Here is an 18,634-nt window from a genome sequence, read left to right as displayed (position 1 = left end):
CGGGTCACCATGAAAGTCACAGGCGCACACTTGGCAGGCATGGGCACGCTGAAGGAGGTGGGCATACACTGGGCAGGAACAGGAGTGGAACACACGGAGGGTGGCGCAGGAGCAGAAGGCGTGAGAGAAGCAGGCATTAGAATGACTCATTAAAGCAACACAGAGGGCGCTGCTGAGAATGATATGGTAGATTTTGGAGTATAAGGGAGGGACAGTGCTGTGATTCGGCATTTACATGAGACATGTAAGTGAATTTAATGTGCTGAAAGAGTTGCTTAGTTCTTAAATACATTTCCACTGGACAAAATTATATTTTATTTCTTGAAAGTAACAATCATTACTTGCTTTTTTAAATTTGTTGTTATTGCATATTATTCCTGTTGTAACAAAATCTTGTATGTCGCAGAATGTTTTACATAACAAATTTACATGATATTTTTAAATAATTCAAACATTAATACATAAGCAAAGTAATTCCAAGTGGTTTTGTGTGAACTGGTTCATTTTAGAGAAACTGAATCTGATTTCTAAACAGTGAAGCTGATAGGAACTAGATGTTGCAATGTCTATTATCCAAAACCACCAGTCAGCCTACATATCGTCGCTATCCAGAAAAAAAACATGTATATAGAGTGTCTCAGGCATCAGGTGGTGTGTTCATAACCATTTAATGTAATAACTTTCTGTGAGGGAACTTCACATCAAATGACTGATGACTTTGTTTACATCTTGATTATATAATTATGCAGGAATTTTCAAAAATCTGTGGAGTTCCCCTTTAATTTCATGGTAGAAGTAAAAATGTTCCTAACTATAATGTACTTTAATGGCAGTAATTTCTGTTGGTCCATTTGTCATGAAATTTTCACAAAGTGGTGATTTGAAAATGATATAAAAAAGGCTGAGATGTGACAGCAACAGTATTTTGGAGGAAATTGCAAACTGTGCAGCATGACCAGCATTTCTCCCTGAAAATTAAAACCTTAAATATGTTTTATTTTGCAGTTAAGTGTTTTTTTTTATATGGACGTATTGTATGCATACATTCTTGAAGAATAACACTTTAAAGGGCTTTACAACTTACTTGACAAATGTATTCACAAACTGTTCTTTTTTATACACATAAGCCAAAAGGAACGACAGATTTCGCATAATGTAGTGGAGTAAAAAGTAAGATATTTGACTTTGAAATGTAGTGGAGTAAAAGTAAAAAGTCATCCAAAATGGAAATACTTCAGTAAAGTATGGATACATGAAAAAACTACTTAAGTACAGTAACGAATTACATTTACTTCATTACTGTCCACCACTGCTTTTAATGTAAGTCAATGGAACCAGACTTTTTTAAGTCATTTTGGTCTATTTTGTTCAGTCCATTCATCATAAAATTTACATACAATGTAAAGAGCAACGGAGATATTCAAATTATGCCAAAAACTGAAAAATGAGGAAATTGGAGATACGAGGTTTCTGATGTTCCAACATTAGCAATATGCAAATATACTAATGAGAGGATTCAAGATGCAGCATGAGGCCAGTGCCTGAGCACCAGGCGCCAAGGGAAGTGGTGCTTGGTGCTCAGCTACCCATGGCTTTAATGTTTTAAATCTCATCCTTTAATCTTTTTTGTTGAATGGTAAACTGTGAATGTGTCCTGATCATGTCGACATGAAAACTCTGCTTTATAAAATGATCCTGGAAACTTTTTTTCAGATATTTGTGGGACAATTAAGATAAATGTTGATAATATTCACAAATATTGAAATACTGAGTTTAACATAAAGAAATTTGACTGTGCCAGAACTTTTGCACAGGCCACATTTAATCTATCACTTTTCCCCCACACAGTAAGTGTGCATTAAAATGTGCGGAATTGTGTTCAATGCAGAGGATGTGTTAATTTATATTTATTATAAAAAAAAATTTACAAAGTATGTTATTTGACCAGTGGTGCCCAAAAGTCCAGACTTTTCCAGACTGTTCTTTTTTCACTATTTTTAAATAAATCATTTACCACAATCAAGCACACTTTATGAGAGACCGAGAGGATAAAGGAGATGAAAAATCTAAAGAATACACATGAAAAGTATGTTTGCTTAGATTTCAGTAGGCTTACTAGGGGGCTTCTCCCTGTATCAAACTGCATCAATACAACTGTTAAAGAGATACTTTGACCTGTAACATCTGCAAGTCCAAGTGTTTCTGAAACACTGCTTGTGTGAAAAACGACTAATAACACAGCAGGTATTTTTGTTATGCTCTTTTATTAGTCCTGGAAAACATGTAAGGCATAATGGTAACATCACACACAGAAGCGTTACGAGCTCTACGGTCCTCATGACCACGTGTGTGAGCCACACGTGATCCAACCCAGAGTCAAGCACAGAAGCAGCGGCACTTCAGAGGGTTTCGAATAGAATGGAGAGAGCAGTGATGGAGGGATTTGAAGAAAAACAGAAATAAAACAACCTGTCGCTCTTCTCTGACGTGTGTGGAGGGGAGGGTCAGTAATAGAAGAGGAAGAGGAAGAGAGCGATTGCGGTTTGAGGGTGGTAAACCAATTTCGCTAACTCATTATATAATCGGGTCTGACAGATGGATGCGAATGTCAGTCAATCAAAGTGACTGACTGAGGGTCTCTGATTAGGGCGCAGTATGGACGGAGAGGAAAAAAATGGACAGGGATTACGGAGAACATCAGCTGATACTGTATGCACTCCTAATCTAACACTGGCCCATTAACTGATACATTACTTCATAAGTACTGATAAGCCTCAATGGCTACCTACCCATGCTTTAAGAACTGCATGACAGGGTTAGCACTGATTAACAGGTTAATACACTGATTTGTCTAGAAAGATCAGATCAAATAATCATTCAGATCTGTTGGCACCGACATGCTATTTCATATCTGATGAATGCAAGGCTGCAGTAGAGCCAGTTCAAGCCAGAGCTCGGCTCTGAAAACCTACAGGCCGTCCTGCAGGGAGTTTCCTGTTCTGGGAAAGTTATTGGGCTGTGGAATGGAGAGAGGAAGCGCTCGGGCTCCAGCTGAACCTCGCTGCGGCTTCTCTGGCTCCCAGCCGCGTCCACGAGAGACGCTCACACCTGCAACTGAGCTCATCTCGTGGCCACGCAGGCTCCCAACCAAAAAGAAGAAGAGGGGGAAGGCGTACGAAATGCAAAACGATTGTGTCTGCTAATGTATAAACCATATGCCACTGAATGCATGCACTTGTAGCCCAGATGTTAATACTGCTGGGAGTGGATTCTGCATGATTTCCGAGTCGACTCCATAATGACTGATTCTTTTTTTTTACTTTGTTATATTTTTTTGCTGCACAGCCAGACAAAACTAAGATGAAGCAGAGGGAGGAGGCGGAATCTACAGCTCTGATGTCACACGCAACTGGGACAAGAACTAGAACCGGAAAGCAACTCTGCTGGAACACGTCAGCGAATGACAGTAGAGTTGGGATGGAAATCGGGGTTCTAGAACCAGAATGTTCAACCGGTCAACAGTGCAGTTACTTATGATGGAAAAAGACACTGTTAAACAACTCAGACTATTTTTTTTGTTAATTTTTCTGTTTTTAAATAGCTCAGCAAAGACTTGTTCGTTCTCAGTTAGCAAGTATATTCACAGCACAGCACACTAGTTAACATTAATTTGTTCCGTCTGCTGTATCGTGATGGCAGGTTAAGTCTGATCTATGGTCAGCTGGTAGGATGGTGATGCACGATCTGATCTGTCTAGTATCATACATACACTGCGTTGGCGCTGTAAACATGATTTCACTGATCTGGCGTCAGACATCAGCCCTTTGGAACAGAGCTGGTGTGCCGGAAGGGGTGGCGTGTCATTGTGGGTGTGGATGCGTACGTTCATGCAATGCGGAGGTATTCCGGTGTTCGTTAACGATCGCCACAGTGAGAACTAGACACAGATTGCATGGATTGGAACGTTAGCGAAAAAGCCGGAAAAAGTTGTTAAGCACCAGTAAATTTCAGGGGCACGGTCAACCACACACGACAGGTACGACGTCGGTCTCAAATCTTTCTTTTTTCCATCCGCTGGTCATCTTTAACCAGAAAAGAGATTCTGTTTCGTTTTTCCTTCTCTTTCGTCTTTCAGTGTAGTAAGCATAGCTGGAGTGAAGGCTTGAGCCTCAAACAGAGTTTGGCACACTTCATCAGGATCAACATAATGTCACTCCTCTACATTTGAACAGAACTGCAGCAAAAGCCTTTTTTTTTTTTCAACTGAAACCCTTGAAACACTCAAACCAAATAGTAGGCCTACACAGCAACAACAACAATAACAACAACAAAAAAAAGGAATGCAAAACAAGGAATAGGTAAGATAAATGAGGACGGACACCCTTCACTTTTGTGTTAGTCGGGGGTCACGTGGTGCTCCAGGATCAAAGCACCTTTCACAAGAACACAGGGAGAGAACTGGAGGAACACAACAAAGAAAAAAAAATCCAGATCCGAAACTGAACCCGGATGGGAATCCAGTTCCAGGTCTTATGTCAGAACACTGTCACTTCTATAGAAAGGATGGCAGTGCCACACCCTTCCTGGTGCATTCTGGGTTACCTCCTCCTCAAATGTAAGGAAAAGAGCTTTTGTGGGGTTTTTTTTGTTTCTGCTCCCTGATGGGATGGCTGGGATGCAATTTGTGTGTGTGTAAATGGGAGATGTAGAGACTGATTGAGATGAATAACTGTATTACTGTTGTTTATACATGTGCCTGTGCCTGGGAGCAACCTGGTGCCTTTCTTATGTTAAGAAACAAATAACCATCTGAGTACGTGTGGCTATTTGTGTGAGAGACAAAAACTAGAGGGAAAGTGTGTGGAAGTTAGCGGTGAGCGGATGCGAGTGAAAGCTGGAGGGGACTCCTGAGGAACAGTGGACTGGGAGTGGGACTGCCATCCCTATAAGTGCATTAAGATCCACAAGCAGAGTGCAAATAATACCAAACCAACACAGGTCATTCATCAGAGAGAGAGAGAGAGAGAGAGAGAGAGAGAGAGAGAGAGAGAGAGAGAGAAAGGAAGGGAGAGGGAGACAGAGAGGGAGGAGAGGATGCTTAAAGAGAGTTAGAGATATAATTGTGGACAAAAAGAAAAGGGACCGGACATGCTAGCTCATAGCATAAGGGAGGTAGAGACAGAAAAACACATTTTTTTTTGTATCTAAATCTGACAACTGACCTGAGGACAGACACGCACATCCCCTCAAACACAACATGCACACGGTCTGATTCTCTCAAACAGCCAACTGGACGGTTCATTCACATCAGACAAAAACCAGACTCACTGAACGAAAGCTGGGAAGTGTCTCAAATACTGGAGAGTTCTAAATCACTGCAGTGCATCTATATCGCCACTAGAGGCAGCAGAGCACTACCACAGTGAAATGGGCTGGGGGGAGGAGGGAGGAGTCAGTGGGTTTGATTGACAGGTTTTAGAGCAGGGAGGGGGAGGGGTTACGCCCTTCTGACACAGCAGTCTGAATGAAGCAGCAACCACACTAATGGAAATAATGCAAAATGTCAACACAAGCAAGAGACAGATCTGAAAACTCTGCATACACAAAGCAGAGAAAACAGATAGCGAGCATGTATGTATGCATGCATGCATGTATGTATATTGGGGGAGCTGACTCATCTCTTACTGGCCAAACGCCTGTTGCTATGCCAACCAGTGATGGTAAAACAGAGCCAGAGAGCAACTGACAGACTATGAAACAGTGTTTATGTGGAAAACCGGCTAACGTGCCGCAAGATAGCAAGCAGTCATAAGGACCAGAGTGCAATGCTCCGAATGAGGTGGAATCCTGGAGGATGCCTCTGGAACGAAAGTGCATTCACATCCTTATCTCAGACTGTTTCAACTGCCCTACCTCTAATACAATAACCTGAGAATGTGTGGAGGGAGATGTTTGCTGTAATTGCTTCTGCTTGGCAGCTGGGTTCATTAAAGCCCTGGCAGGCTGCAACGCTTAACGACAGAGAAAAATGATTCAGTCGTTACACAGTGGAAGCTGATAGATTTATCAGTGTATGTATGGGCGCCACAGTGCAGAATGAAGCGTCGGTGGTTTCTAAGTGTAGTGCCCATCAGACGCATAGCTCTCCTCCAAGCCATGATATTAAGTTCTGATTTTTTTGCTTCCGTTTTTTAAAAATGCTTCTGCCATTTTCTAACAGTCCCCGCAACTTTTTGCTGGTCCACAACTGCATAGTGCTGTAAACAGGACAAAGTAATATGGAATGTTATTCCTTTTCTTTTTTTCTTGAAAAGCACAGATTTCTGAGGCAGACAGAGACTGTCATTGAGCATCTTATGTCACAAATTACGATGTCCTAGTCTGCAAAGACTTTGCCGAACAGGCTACAGTAAGTGTGCCTGCATCTACACAAGTGGTATCTCTTTAAGCCAATCAGAAACAGTGACTCCTCCTTTATTGTCACAGTAAACTTTGTGGGTGGGGCTCAGTGATTGATCTGTCAGTCAGTGAGTCTGGTCCAATGAGAAAAGAAGAGAATCAGTAAGTAGAAGACAGGTAGAGACAGACTAGAACGGAACATTCCAGGTCAGATAGAGGGATAGGACAGAGGGCGGGGCAGATCTGGGAACACTGTAGTCATGGCAACAGCACGCCCGCTGAACCCAGGCCTTTACCCATATCCTTAGCAAGTCTCAAACAAATGCTTGGAAGGGTATGAGTAGTGGTTAGAAGAAAAAAATTCTGCTTGTGTCTACATAGATAAAGAACAATTCAGTGGTACACAATAGCAATATGGTGCATTATTGGCACAGAAATAATGCTAGAATTATTATATTAGTAGTGCGACAAATTATTGGGGTGTTGGGTGTAGCGAGATCTGATCGGGTTAACGTTTAGGGGTATATGTGGCAGTATAATACTGATGAAGCACACCTTGAAGGCATGCAGTCACAGATTAGTAAAAAGCACAGAGCCCAACGCTACTGTACCTGTAGCATGAATACTACCAGAAAGGTACAATGCATAACATAGATATACAGTGGCATAGTTGAGTGGTACGTCCCTGTTATGTGATGTTATGTGTGAATGTGTGTGTTGCAGTGAGTGTTAAGCAGCATTCGAGTGCTGAGGATACTGTGTAAGGCTGGTTAAGTGATTGCAGATTTCGGTGCGAGATGTTGATCTAAGGCCAGAGTAATCGCCTGGGGTTGAGCTGAGAGCTGGACTACACTGTAATCCCCACCACCCCATAACATAAACACGCTCATATACGCACAAACACACGCGCGCGCACACTCACTCATACACTCAACACGCAGACTCAAATTATCCCCTACTCCCTACACAAACACGATTCACAGCCACCAATTTTCTGCCTAGCCGCCTTCCTTTCTCAATTCTCCTCCTTCTTGGGCTCCTCTTTCTTTTCTTCCGCTTTCTTGTCCTCCTTCTTGGCCTCCTCCTTCTTCTTCTCCTCTTTCTTCTCCTCCTTCTTGGCCTCCTCCTTCTTCTTGTCTTCTTTCTTCTTGTCCTCCTTCTTCTTATCCTCCTTCTTCTCTTTCTCGTCTTTCTTGGCCTCCTCCTTCTTGGGCTCCTCCTTCATGGGTTCGGTGATGAGGATGACTTTGCCGATATTGTTCCTCTCCTGCATCCTACGCATGGCATCGCCAACCTGCGCAGAGAGAGAAAGAGAGAGACAAAGTGAGAGATAAAGGAAAGGACAGAGAGGGAGAACATAAAAGTGAGAGTGGCAGAGAGATAGAGCAGCTTGAAGATCCATCTGCTGGGGTAAGAATATCTAACAAGCTGTCAGGCTGATCTAATACTGGACCACATGACACACACACTTACTGATCAGAGACCTTTTACAAGCTTGTTGAAGGTAAGATGAGAGATGAAAGACAGTAACGGAGAAAAGCATGCATGATTGTTTTCATGTTCAGACATTTAGAGGTTTAACAATACAATGTATCAAACTGTATTAGAGATGTTACCTGTTAACTGCCCAACGCTTTCGGATAAAAAGTTTAGTTAATTTCAGATAAACAGTTAAATATGCTGGCTTCTCATTCAACTTGAGGACCATTCTTAAAGGCGCAATAACACAACTTGTTCTGGTAGCCCTACTTAGTGATGCACAACTCTGGCAAAGCTGACTCCTCAACTTAACCGACACAAAGCCTTATACAGATTAAACCACCCTAAATGTAGTCTACAGCAGTAGCATAACTAGGACATTTAACCACATGACACAATGCTAAGGTAGGCTACAACTGATTCTATATCATGTTACTTCTATTGAGTGTAGCCTTTAACTAAAGCCTCTAAGTTTGTTAGCTAAGGGTTATATATAGTTAGTCCCATGACAAAAAAGCTTAAAAGTTTCGAGCTACCGACTTTATGTTGATTGTTGTTTAAATATTGACTTCAAGCTAGCTGGGGTCAGGCCACATAGTATTGCTGTCCAAAGAAAAACCTTCTTTACTTTTAATGTAAAAATTAATATAAAGAGATTTTATTACAAGAAATTTTGGAGCATTTCTACTGGTCTGTTCATCATGAAAATGTATGTAAGTCAGCTTCTGTGTTTAAAAGGAGTAGAAAAAATAAAAATATGGAAATATATTTTTTGGACAGTGATGTGTTAGTTAACCTGGATATGTGGTAAATGTAAATGAGTAGATTACATGATGTTACTATCATCTTTGTTAGTTAGGTTCAATAAAGCTGAAAGTCTTGTTTACATAAAACTGTGCTGTGTTTGATGTTTTTATGGGTCATGTTGGTTAAAAATTAATGATCAACTAATAATGATGGGTTATCAGTCAAATCAAGTTGCCAAAATTCACATCCCAATATTGTGTCATTATGTATGCATAGTACTGCACTGTACTGTGGCATCATAGGTAGCATGTTAGCTTTTGGCTAGTGCTGAGGCCAACATATTTAATTTGTGGCTTACAGAGCTTTAGACTGGGAGGCTTTAGATCCAGAGACACCTAATCAAAGTGTGTCTGGATTTACAGAAAAGCAAAGTAAATAAACTACATAAAGCAAACATCTTTTCATATTCACTATTGTTTACATGTCCTTACTGTACACTTGCCTTGCAGACCATGTTGTTTGCCATTTATACTTAAAAACAGCAAAAAAAAAGGCTTTATGGTAACATGTTTTCACTGTTTCTCTAAAAATCTGGACAGCCAAACCTACTCATAGTGCAGAAACTCTGGTATTTGCTGCTAAGAAACCAATCTGAATGAATTCTCAGTCATTGTACTTTTAAAACATAAATGCTTTAATAAACTGAAAATGGTAAAAAAAAAAACTGGGATACCACTAATGTATCAAACCATATTATGAGTTTTATGAATTGTTACACTCCTGCAACGCATGTTATCTTTCAAACAAGCCATCATTCTGTCTCTGCTCCTCCTCTGGCCATGTCTTTTCTTCAATCTTCTCTCCTCCTCTAGTCATCCACCTATACCACACCACCCAGCAACAAACACCATGGCAACAAAGAGACATCTCCTAGCAACAGAAAAAGCCTGACCCTGACACTGACTAGCAGACAGAGAGAGAGAGAGAGAGAGAGAGAGAAAGAAAGAAAGAGAGACTAAAGAACTAAATATCAAAATTATCCAATCCTGTGTCCAGAAACTCTGAGTTTTGTTACATTTTCCTGCCTCTACTAGAGATCCCAGCAATGTATTGCTTTTATAAGCTTAAAACAAAATACGGTATGAAAATACAGCAAAGTTCAACACATGTTCATTTATTTCAGTGATAACTGTAACTGATTGCTGTCCAAGCAATGTATCTTGTTAATAATGGGCTATGGTTGCCAAGCAACACAAAAGTCAAAGATTATTCCATAAATGTTATGTAATATAATAAATTGTATATTATGCATATTGAGTACTTTACGACATCTTCAAATGTGGCTCGGCCAGTCAGATTTCTGTACCAGAACAATCTGAGATTTTGTGATAAACAGGACTGTCTTTGGTGTCTCTGAATATCAGCTAGCTTCATCACAACCAACTTCAACGCCATCTACCCCTCTCTGACCATCTCTTCAAACCAAACAGAGAGAGAGGTCTCCATAGCAACAGGAGAGTAGCACAGACTGAAAGAACAGAGAGGATGAGAGAGGGCTGAAGTATACGAGGTAAGATGAGAGAGAGGAGCATCGTATTCATCAAAGTAGGGGTGAAAGAGGAATGTATTAAAGGAAAAATCAATAGATGAACGGGAGGTGAAAAGGTCCTTCTGTTGAAAAACAGACACGTGTATGTACACAGAGATCTTCTCGAGGTGCTGTATCATGTCAACAGGAACTTGACCTCAGCACCCCACACAAATATGCACACATGGGCACACAGGCTATAATGCAATGTACCGCAAACCAGCTGAGTGTGATATTTCTAAGTGTGGACAATATGGGGAAAACGCAACATCATGATATTTGACACTTCACAGTTCTTTGGAGTTGAACCAGACATACTGCACCAATAAAACAGTGACATCGCATTTAAAAAGGCTATAATCTATAAATACTATGATTTTTTAATAACTGTTTGCAAAAATAAACTATTTAACGGGATACTATGGGCAAAATAAACAACATATTCATCGCTTCATCTGTTTTAAACATGCCTACTCGAATTTTGAAAGACAAGGGATTTGGAGTGGATACTTGGGGCCTGTAGATCAGTGGCTAGCGATCAGGATTTCTTGAGTGTCACAGGGGCTCGTGAGGCTTGTGTGATGTATTTGCATAATGCATGATGGGTATTGTAGTGAGAAAACTGATAAACGAAAACACAAAAATAATAAAAAATTGTGAATTCCGTGTTTTTCGATAAGGCTGATGGATGCGATGTCGCACTACAGAATACTAAATAACATAAATGACATATAGTGTCGCTTTCCAAGACAAGGATCAAGCGTAGTCCTGGACTATACAGCATTTGGACCAGTGATTTTCCACTGAAAGGACTACACTTCACCCCTGTCCGGGAAATCAACCCATTAAATGGCTGGAATGTCCCTTTAAGAAGGAGCTGGGGAAAATAATTACACAATGAACTGACTTCCAGTCAGCTACTTGTCACTATGCAGTTTAGTGAGTTTCAATATACTGGATGTTTACAGGCTCTTTTCTTTTTTGGTCTGTAACTGTTTTTATGATATGTGCAGTTGTTCAGTGTTCTACAAGTACTAATGATACCAACAATATACTTGCGTTGTCGTGTAATTACTTAATGGTGATAAAAGGTCATACTGTCTGTATTTCTTTAACATACACACCTGCTCCAGGTGGTAGGTGGAGTCAATGCGGGGTTTGACTTTGCCCTGGTGGTACAGATCCAGCACTGCATTCATAGCCTGTGTGAGAAGCTCAGTCTCCGTGTCCAGGTAGCCCAGGTGGAAGCCGCACACGGAACGGTTGCCCTGGATCAGACTGAGTGTGTGCACGGAGAACTGCTGGTACCAGGTCTTCGCCACCGCAAACAGGTTCTTCTTCTGGCCCGACAACATGTTGGCCGCACCTGTTGAAGCCACATCAAGTTTTACCATCAATCACAGTGACACCAAACATTCATAGTGGCTCCAAAATGTATTCGGACACTTTAACCACTGTTTAACTGATCCTTTAGGCTACTTCATAAAAATGTTTAATCAAAATATGATTTGTTTTAGAGAAAAGCACAGCATAACATCAAACTGATGGTATTCTCTTAGTGTGGAGGAAGCTTGGAAACAAATCCTGACCCAAACTGTACAGAACAGATGTGGAAACCTTAGTGAGTCAGTAAGCTTGTGCTCAATGATGGAATCATGAATTTAATAGTGTAGAGATTAAAGAAACTACTCAAGCGATACGGATATGAAACACACCAGCCGGCTTTTGAAAAAAATGAGTCAAAAAAGAAAAGGACAGTCTCTGAACGATCTGTTTAAAATAAATGCCACAGCTTGACATTTATGCATTGGCACAAATGTCCAAATACCAGGGTCAAATCTAAGCTCAACAGACTCGGAATCAAATTTCACCTCATGAAGTGGAAGTTCAGCAGTGGGAAACAAGCTCTATTGCAGCTTAAGGCTAGCTGAGTTTTGCCTATAGTCTTTTAATGAAACTGAATGCAATACAACAGACATCAGCATTTACAGCAGTAAAGCATCTTAAAAGTTAGTACAGAATTTTAACTGCCTGTTTACAAGCTATATATTTAAACACATCAACTCAGATGAATCAATAATGCATTGTAAGGCACCAGACATTCATCTCACTCATGTAAGATTAGATTCACCACAGTAATTATTTTGCAGATGTTGTGCTAACTGACAGTTTAAGTTATTCCATGATGAGGGCAGCTGCTAAATGCATACCTCTACAGTGGCCACAAAATATACCTGGACACTTTAACTGCTGTTAAACTTTAACTGGTTCTTTAGGCTACTTCATAAAATGTTTACCAAAATATGATTTGTTTTAGAGAAAAATGCTTTAGGCACTGTTTGAGTTGCTCTTGCCACCATATTAAAACATGACATTGCTCAGTCTGTGTGGTTTCTAAGCCCATTTTGCAGTTCTATAACTAAGCAGAGCATGTCGTACAAGAAAGCACAGATATACGCTAACTCAAGCTGTCCAACAGATGGTAGCTCATGGTCAGTGAGGGTCACACGTCGTCCAAAGCTCTGCTGAAGGCACAACAGTAAGCCATTTTCCGCTGAATGACTGCACACTGGCGCTCACTGGTGATAGATGTGTACACAAAATGCATAACATTTTTCTTGGTTGCTCACAGTGTATAATTCCTCTGTGATTATGACCTAAGCTAACGGGGTCATATTATATCATTTAAAAGACAAAATTCTTGTTTCTCTATAATTTTTAATCAAAATGTATTTACTTACGCCCATCTCTAAAACAACTTCTGGTTTTTGATTACATCACTGCACATGAATGGGTGGGGGAAAAAAAAAAAGCATTCTCAATTAACATTAACAGCCTCCTCGTACTACGCCCTACTACCTGTCATCAAGCTCAGGCAGCTCCGAGACCCTCCTTGATACCATATTTCACTCAGAAACCATGCAGACGGAAAATGGGTTACGATTTATGATTCATATTGATTTTACTTACGGCATTTTTCCATCAGGCTGTGAGGTACGATATGGTACAGTTGTAAGTCTGTGATTATTTTATTGTCATTTCCACTGCCAAGTGAGTCGTACCACACCTGAGTACCTGTGCTGAATTTGGTTATCGCTCTTGCCAGGGCACCAAATGTGCCGAGCTGGAACATACTGGTGGAGCTAGTAAGGGTGCAAACCAGCATAGTCACACACCGTGGAGAAGTCCAGCAGACTAGCAGACTAGAGAAAGTTAGGAGTGGGCAAACTCTTGTTAAAAATAGAATGTGCCACAATCCAGCACTGGAAGTTTAACAAGTTGCCCTGAGATGTGTCTTCTTGTAAAGAGATCAGATGTAGCCCTGTGAGACTAAAGTTCAGCCCAGCTTGTTTTGACTGTTGTAAAAATAACCCACTACTTCTATGTCTGAAGTGCAAAACATTCAATTTTGAAGAAGTAATGTTTGGAACTAATTTAGAGAACTTCTCAAATGTACTTCAACTAATACCACTGGTTATTTTTTAATCAGCTCTAGAGGAGTAATGATTACCTACAGCTTTCACTATGCTCGAGTGATGTCAGAAAACCGCTGGTCGTGTACAACAGAGTGATTTATGTTTGTGTTTGTGATTGTTTGTTTTCTTCCAGAAGTGTGTCACTTCTGCACTTAATTTTGGGAGTAGATTAGTGTGATGAATGGTGCCACTGTGTGCGCTGTGTGTGTTTTGTGGGCGAGCGTATTACTGAAGGAATTTCTATGTCTGAATTCTCTGTGTGTTCTCCAAGTACGTGTGAATAAGAGCTTGTGTTTGTGTATGTGCTGAATTGACCGGCTGGTGAGCCATTGTTTCAGCGGTTCCACTGGTGATTCCTCTTCATTTAGTGACCCATTACATGCCTCTTTTCCTCCCTCTATTTCTCACTCTCTCACTTTTCAACACTGCACTCTTTGACCCCCACTTTCTCACTGTCCTCACATCCCCTCACACTTCTGTTCCCATGTCTATCACTCCCCGTTTCTTTCTGAGCACTTTTCCACTCTCTCTCTCTCTCTTTTTAATTTCCCCCAGTCATTCTTCCTTTTGCAACCTTTACCCAATCACTTCTTTCTGCCTACTGCTGAGCAGTACTGCCAATATCATAGTATCAGATGGTATTTAATTGGAATGCACCAAAATGGGAACTGTGGGCTTTAACAGATGTTTTTCATGTACATGTTTATCAATGCTACATTGTAGAAACTGAGATCAAATCTAGCTTGTTTTAAATTGTTTTCTTCTGTTTTCTTCTTTCTAAATTACCATACAGAGTATTTTTACTGGCATGGCAATAGGGACACCATTATTTAATTGAATATCACCACTGATATGTGGCTAGTTAGCCATCAATAATCACTAAAACTATTGTTGTGTGTCTCCAGTACTGGTTTACCAGTATAAACAACATATCATCCAGCATTATTTCTGCCGAACAGCCACTCTCACTCTGAGCACCACCACCTCTTTCCTCCAGTTTCTGCTCCCACACACAAACACACACACACACACACACACACACACACACACACACACACACACACAAACACACACACACACACACACACAAAGCGGACTCTGAGTCGGGCTGAGAGTTGGACCCGACCCAGTCTGCTACATTCGGACACATTCTGGGTTCTGTGGCAGATAGAGGGCCCATTGTTCCACTGAACTGCCATGATGCTGATAAGCTGAAGCAGGAGGGAGGGAGGGAGGGAGGGGGAAAGAGAGAGAAAGAAAAAAAAAAAGAGAAACTGAGTGAGAGAAAAAGGAGAGAGAGAAAGAGGGAGATAAAAAGAGAAAGAAACAAAGAGAGAGAAGAAGTAAAGTGAGAGAGAGAAACAGAGAAATGAGAAAGGAGAGAGCGAGAGCAAGAGAGAGAAAGATAGAGACAATAGAGTACACACAAAGAGAGAGAGAAAGAAGGAGAGAAAAGAGATGGTGTGAGTAAATAAAAGATTGAGAAAGACAGGGAGAATGAAGGAGAGGAGGAAGAGAGCAAGCAAGAAAACAAGCAACCAAGTGAAAGAGAAAGAGTGAGTAAGCATGAAAGAGGAGAAAAAGAAGAGAGCGAGACAGAGAAAGAGAGAGAGAGGGAGGGGGAGAGAAAGAAAACAAACTGAAAAAAAAAGGAGAGAGAGAAAGAGGGAGATGGGAAAGAGATATAGAGAGAACATAACAGAGAAAAGAAAGAGAAAGAGAAAGAGAGAGAGAGAGAGAGAGAGAGAGAGAGAGAGAGAGAGAGAGAGAGAGGGAGAGAGAGAGTGGGAGAGAGCAGGGCAGGACAGGGACTGAAGGGTGTTGTGTTGTTTAGTGAACTTGTCAGGGCAGCGAGTTTTCTGGTGCTGGGGAAGCACAGGGCTTGTGTGTATGTGTGCAGGGGTGCACGCCGATCATGCATGCTTATCCTACACTATCAGCTGAGGCCTACATTCTCTCCACATTCATGTAACAGTGTCAGCTTCAATGAGCCGTTTCAGTGAAGCACGCTGCTGAATCGAGCCTTTGTGGCCTGTGAGATGGAGCCCAATCACAGGCATAAAGCAATAAACTAAGTTGATTTTCAACCCCAGTTGAATATTGAACCGCTCTGAATGGCGATGGACTGAAGTGAGCTGTGTGTGTCCCTATTGACCCACCGTAGCTGATGAGTTTTCCCATCGGCTTCAACAGGTTGTAGCCCTTGTGGGTGTCAGAACCACCCAGGGGATCCAGAACTATGTCCAAGCCTGAGAGAGAGAGAGAGAGAGAGAGAGAGAGAGAGAGAGAGAGAGAGAGAGAGAGAGAGAGAGAGAGAGAGAGAAAATTTGCATTAAGGACTTTTCTTGCTGTTTAATATTCTTCTTTGTCTTGATTCTGTGGACAGGGAAAAAAATGTTCTTCCATTTCACTTGATAATACGAATCAATAAAAATCTGCCAACCTGTGAGTCATTCAATGTGGGTTTTAAATGCACACATACAAATTCTTAATATGGCACTCATCCTCACCCACACACATACACAGAGCCAAGGGAACTGAATGGAAACGATACACTTCAAGGTTAAAATAACCATCCAGATAAGTTATCAAAATGCAAACAACAAAACACACCAAAGCCAGATCTGCACTTTTGAGGCTTTTCCTGAGCGTGAAACACAGTTGTATTTGTTACCAGCTGAAGCAATTACTCACAAGGGTATGAGCACAACACCCCAGCCCCCCAATCAAAGCTGGTCCTGAAAAGTAACGTTTTAGCAAGTGACATTTTCTGTGGGTTTTGAATAAGTGGCTGTGCAAAAGTTAGAGTCCTTCATTTATTAAATTTCCAGTCAAAAAGGCCATTAAGTTATAAAATTTTCAGCATCAGAAAAAAAGCAGAAAACACATTTAACAGAAAAATATATAGAAGCCTCAACAACTAAATCTAATATTATATAGAAATATTTCAGTATTTAACGTGTCCACACTTTGCTTTCATTCCAGCTCTCATTCCTTCTAGTTTTACAAGGAAATCTGCAGGGATATTCTTCCACACCTACAAAGTTCAGCCTTACAAGTTGGTTGTATTTTCTGCTTCTCATGATCCAAGTACAAATTTGGGCTCATCAGTCCACATAAAACTACATCTCTGATCAGGAGCGCCACCAGGGATTTTGGGCCCCATGAAAAGACATTACCTTGTGCCCCACCACCCCAACACCAGAGGCCATGCCACTGTGGTGGCAACAAAAGTGCAAAAACTTAGCAGTAGCTTGGCTACTTAGTTAATAGCCAGCTGACTATTTTAAACAACAGTCTGAGGCTTCAAAATACGCTAACATTAGCATGTTAATTCCCCAACATATCAAAAGTTGTAAGATAAATAACACTGAATATAGGCTTTCATTCTGGGGCTGATCTGGACTAATAGGTTCGTTTTTGTCTCTGGAGCTGTTCATAAATGGTAGATTAGCTTTTGTTTCTAGGGCCCATCTAAGCTAGTAAGGTAGCTTTCACCTTTGGGGCTGATCTTGCGGACCTCCTCCACATAATCCCGTGTACGGTAGTCGATGGGGTGGGTGACTCCGCCCTCGCTGATGACCTCATGCTTAGCTGCGGAGGCAGTGCCAAACACAGTGACGTCTTTCACTGTCTTACACAGCTGAGTGGCAGCTATGCCTACCCCTCCTGTGAGAGAGAGAGAGAGAGAGAGAGAGAGAGAGAGAGAGAGAGAGAGAGAGAGAGAGAGAGAGAGAGAGGTATGTTAAAGAGCAATATAAAAAAAGGGCAGCTGAGGAGAAAAACTCTGTGGTCTTAGGACCTCACAAATGAACATACACACGCACACACGCACACACACACGCGCACACACATTCAAAATGTTGCCCTAGAGTGAACATAAATATTTTGGCTGATTCAGATTCTGAACCTGATTACTTTACGGTCAAATTGGCCGATGGCTGAATTTTGTTAGTTTTTTTTTTGCTGTGTGGGCTAAATGAACATATGCAACACACTAGTACATTTTCAGTGCTTTCTGTTAGCCAAAGTTGCAATATAAATAATGTTCTTTGCTCTTTAATGAGCCAAAGTGGAATTCTTTATTGTAAATGAAAAAATCAGCTGCCTATTTAAAATAATATGAATCACAAAATGCTGCATCAAAAGTAAAATAAAACTACTTAGCAAAATGAGTTGGTGTAGGTGTAGCAGCAGATGTCAAATACAGCGTACAGTGTACTTTACCTGGGCACAGGTCTGCCAAAGTAAATAAAAAGAAACTGGCTGACTGCCAATCTCATGTTTGAAGAAAAAATCTGCTGATTTTGATCTCATCCAGTTCCAACTGTGCATATCTTTAGCTTGCACTTAATGCAGGTCTGGCCTGTGGGGAGTGCCACAGAGAACTGGCTGAAGTCTGAGGCCCAGTTGTGCCAAAAGGCTGCATGATCACCGACAGCAGCGATGCTCTTTTGCCATCAATATATAACATACCAGCCACCTCAGATGTCTATATGGTCATCTGACAGAGCAGACTGATGCCATACAACAACATTGTCAAGAAATATTAGCAAAAGTAAATCAACAAGAAAATCATCAATATCATTTGACTACGGGTGCCCAAACATCTGCACAGCCAACTACTGTAAGCACTAATTTATACATACAAAAGCGAATATGAGTCCTGTGTGTGTGTGTGTGTGCACTGGACAAAAGGAAGGAGAGAGGCAGGAAGTGGAGAGGAGGAGAGAATGCGTTCATAAAGGTCACTGCGAATGATGGCCTAACAAAGGGCAAAAGTCACTGAATACCAGAATACCACACACAGCAGGGCTGAGGGTGTGCAACATGTTGTATAAATATTGTTGACGCAATATAAAATTCTTATCTGCACCCATTTGCAATAAATGAATGCACTGTACATGCTGAAAAAAACAGCTGACCTGGAAAACCAGAGCTCACC

At 41.1% G+C, this 18,634-nt stretch overlaps 1 protein-coding gene across 1 annotated transcript in view; it reads right to left on the bottom strand.

The window, feature by feature from the left end:
- Positions 1-2,245: 2,245 nt before the first annotated feature.
- Positions 2,246-18,634, bottom strand: part of vat1 (vesicle amine transport 1) — a 38,749-nt gene continuing 22,360 nt past the window's right edge. The window contains exons 3-6 of the mRNA XM_036590500.1: positions 17,188-17,358; positions 15,849-15,938; positions 11,338-11,579; positions 2,246-7,693 (exon numbers count right to left, since the gene is read on the bottom strand). Coding sequence (XP_036446393.1) covers positions 7,415-7,693; positions 11,338-11,579; positions 15,849-15,938; positions 17,188-17,358 — 782 coding nt within the window. The 3' untranslated portion in view covers positions 2,246-7,414. The remainder of the gene's footprint in view (positions 7,694-11,337; positions 11,580-15,848; positions 15,939-17,187; positions 17,359-18,634) is intronic.

Source organism: Colossoma macropomum, unplaced genomic scaffold, assembly GCF_904425465.1.
Source record: "Colossoma macropomum unplaced genomic scaffold, Colossoma_macropomum, whole genome shotgun sequence".
NCBI classification, from domain to species: domain Eukaryota; kingdom Metazoa; phylum Chordata; class Actinopteri; order Characiformes; family Serrasalmidae; genus Colossoma; species Colossoma macropomum.
Note: the sequence above shows the minus strand (reverse complement) of the source record. Positions and strands in the feature narration are given on the sequence as shown.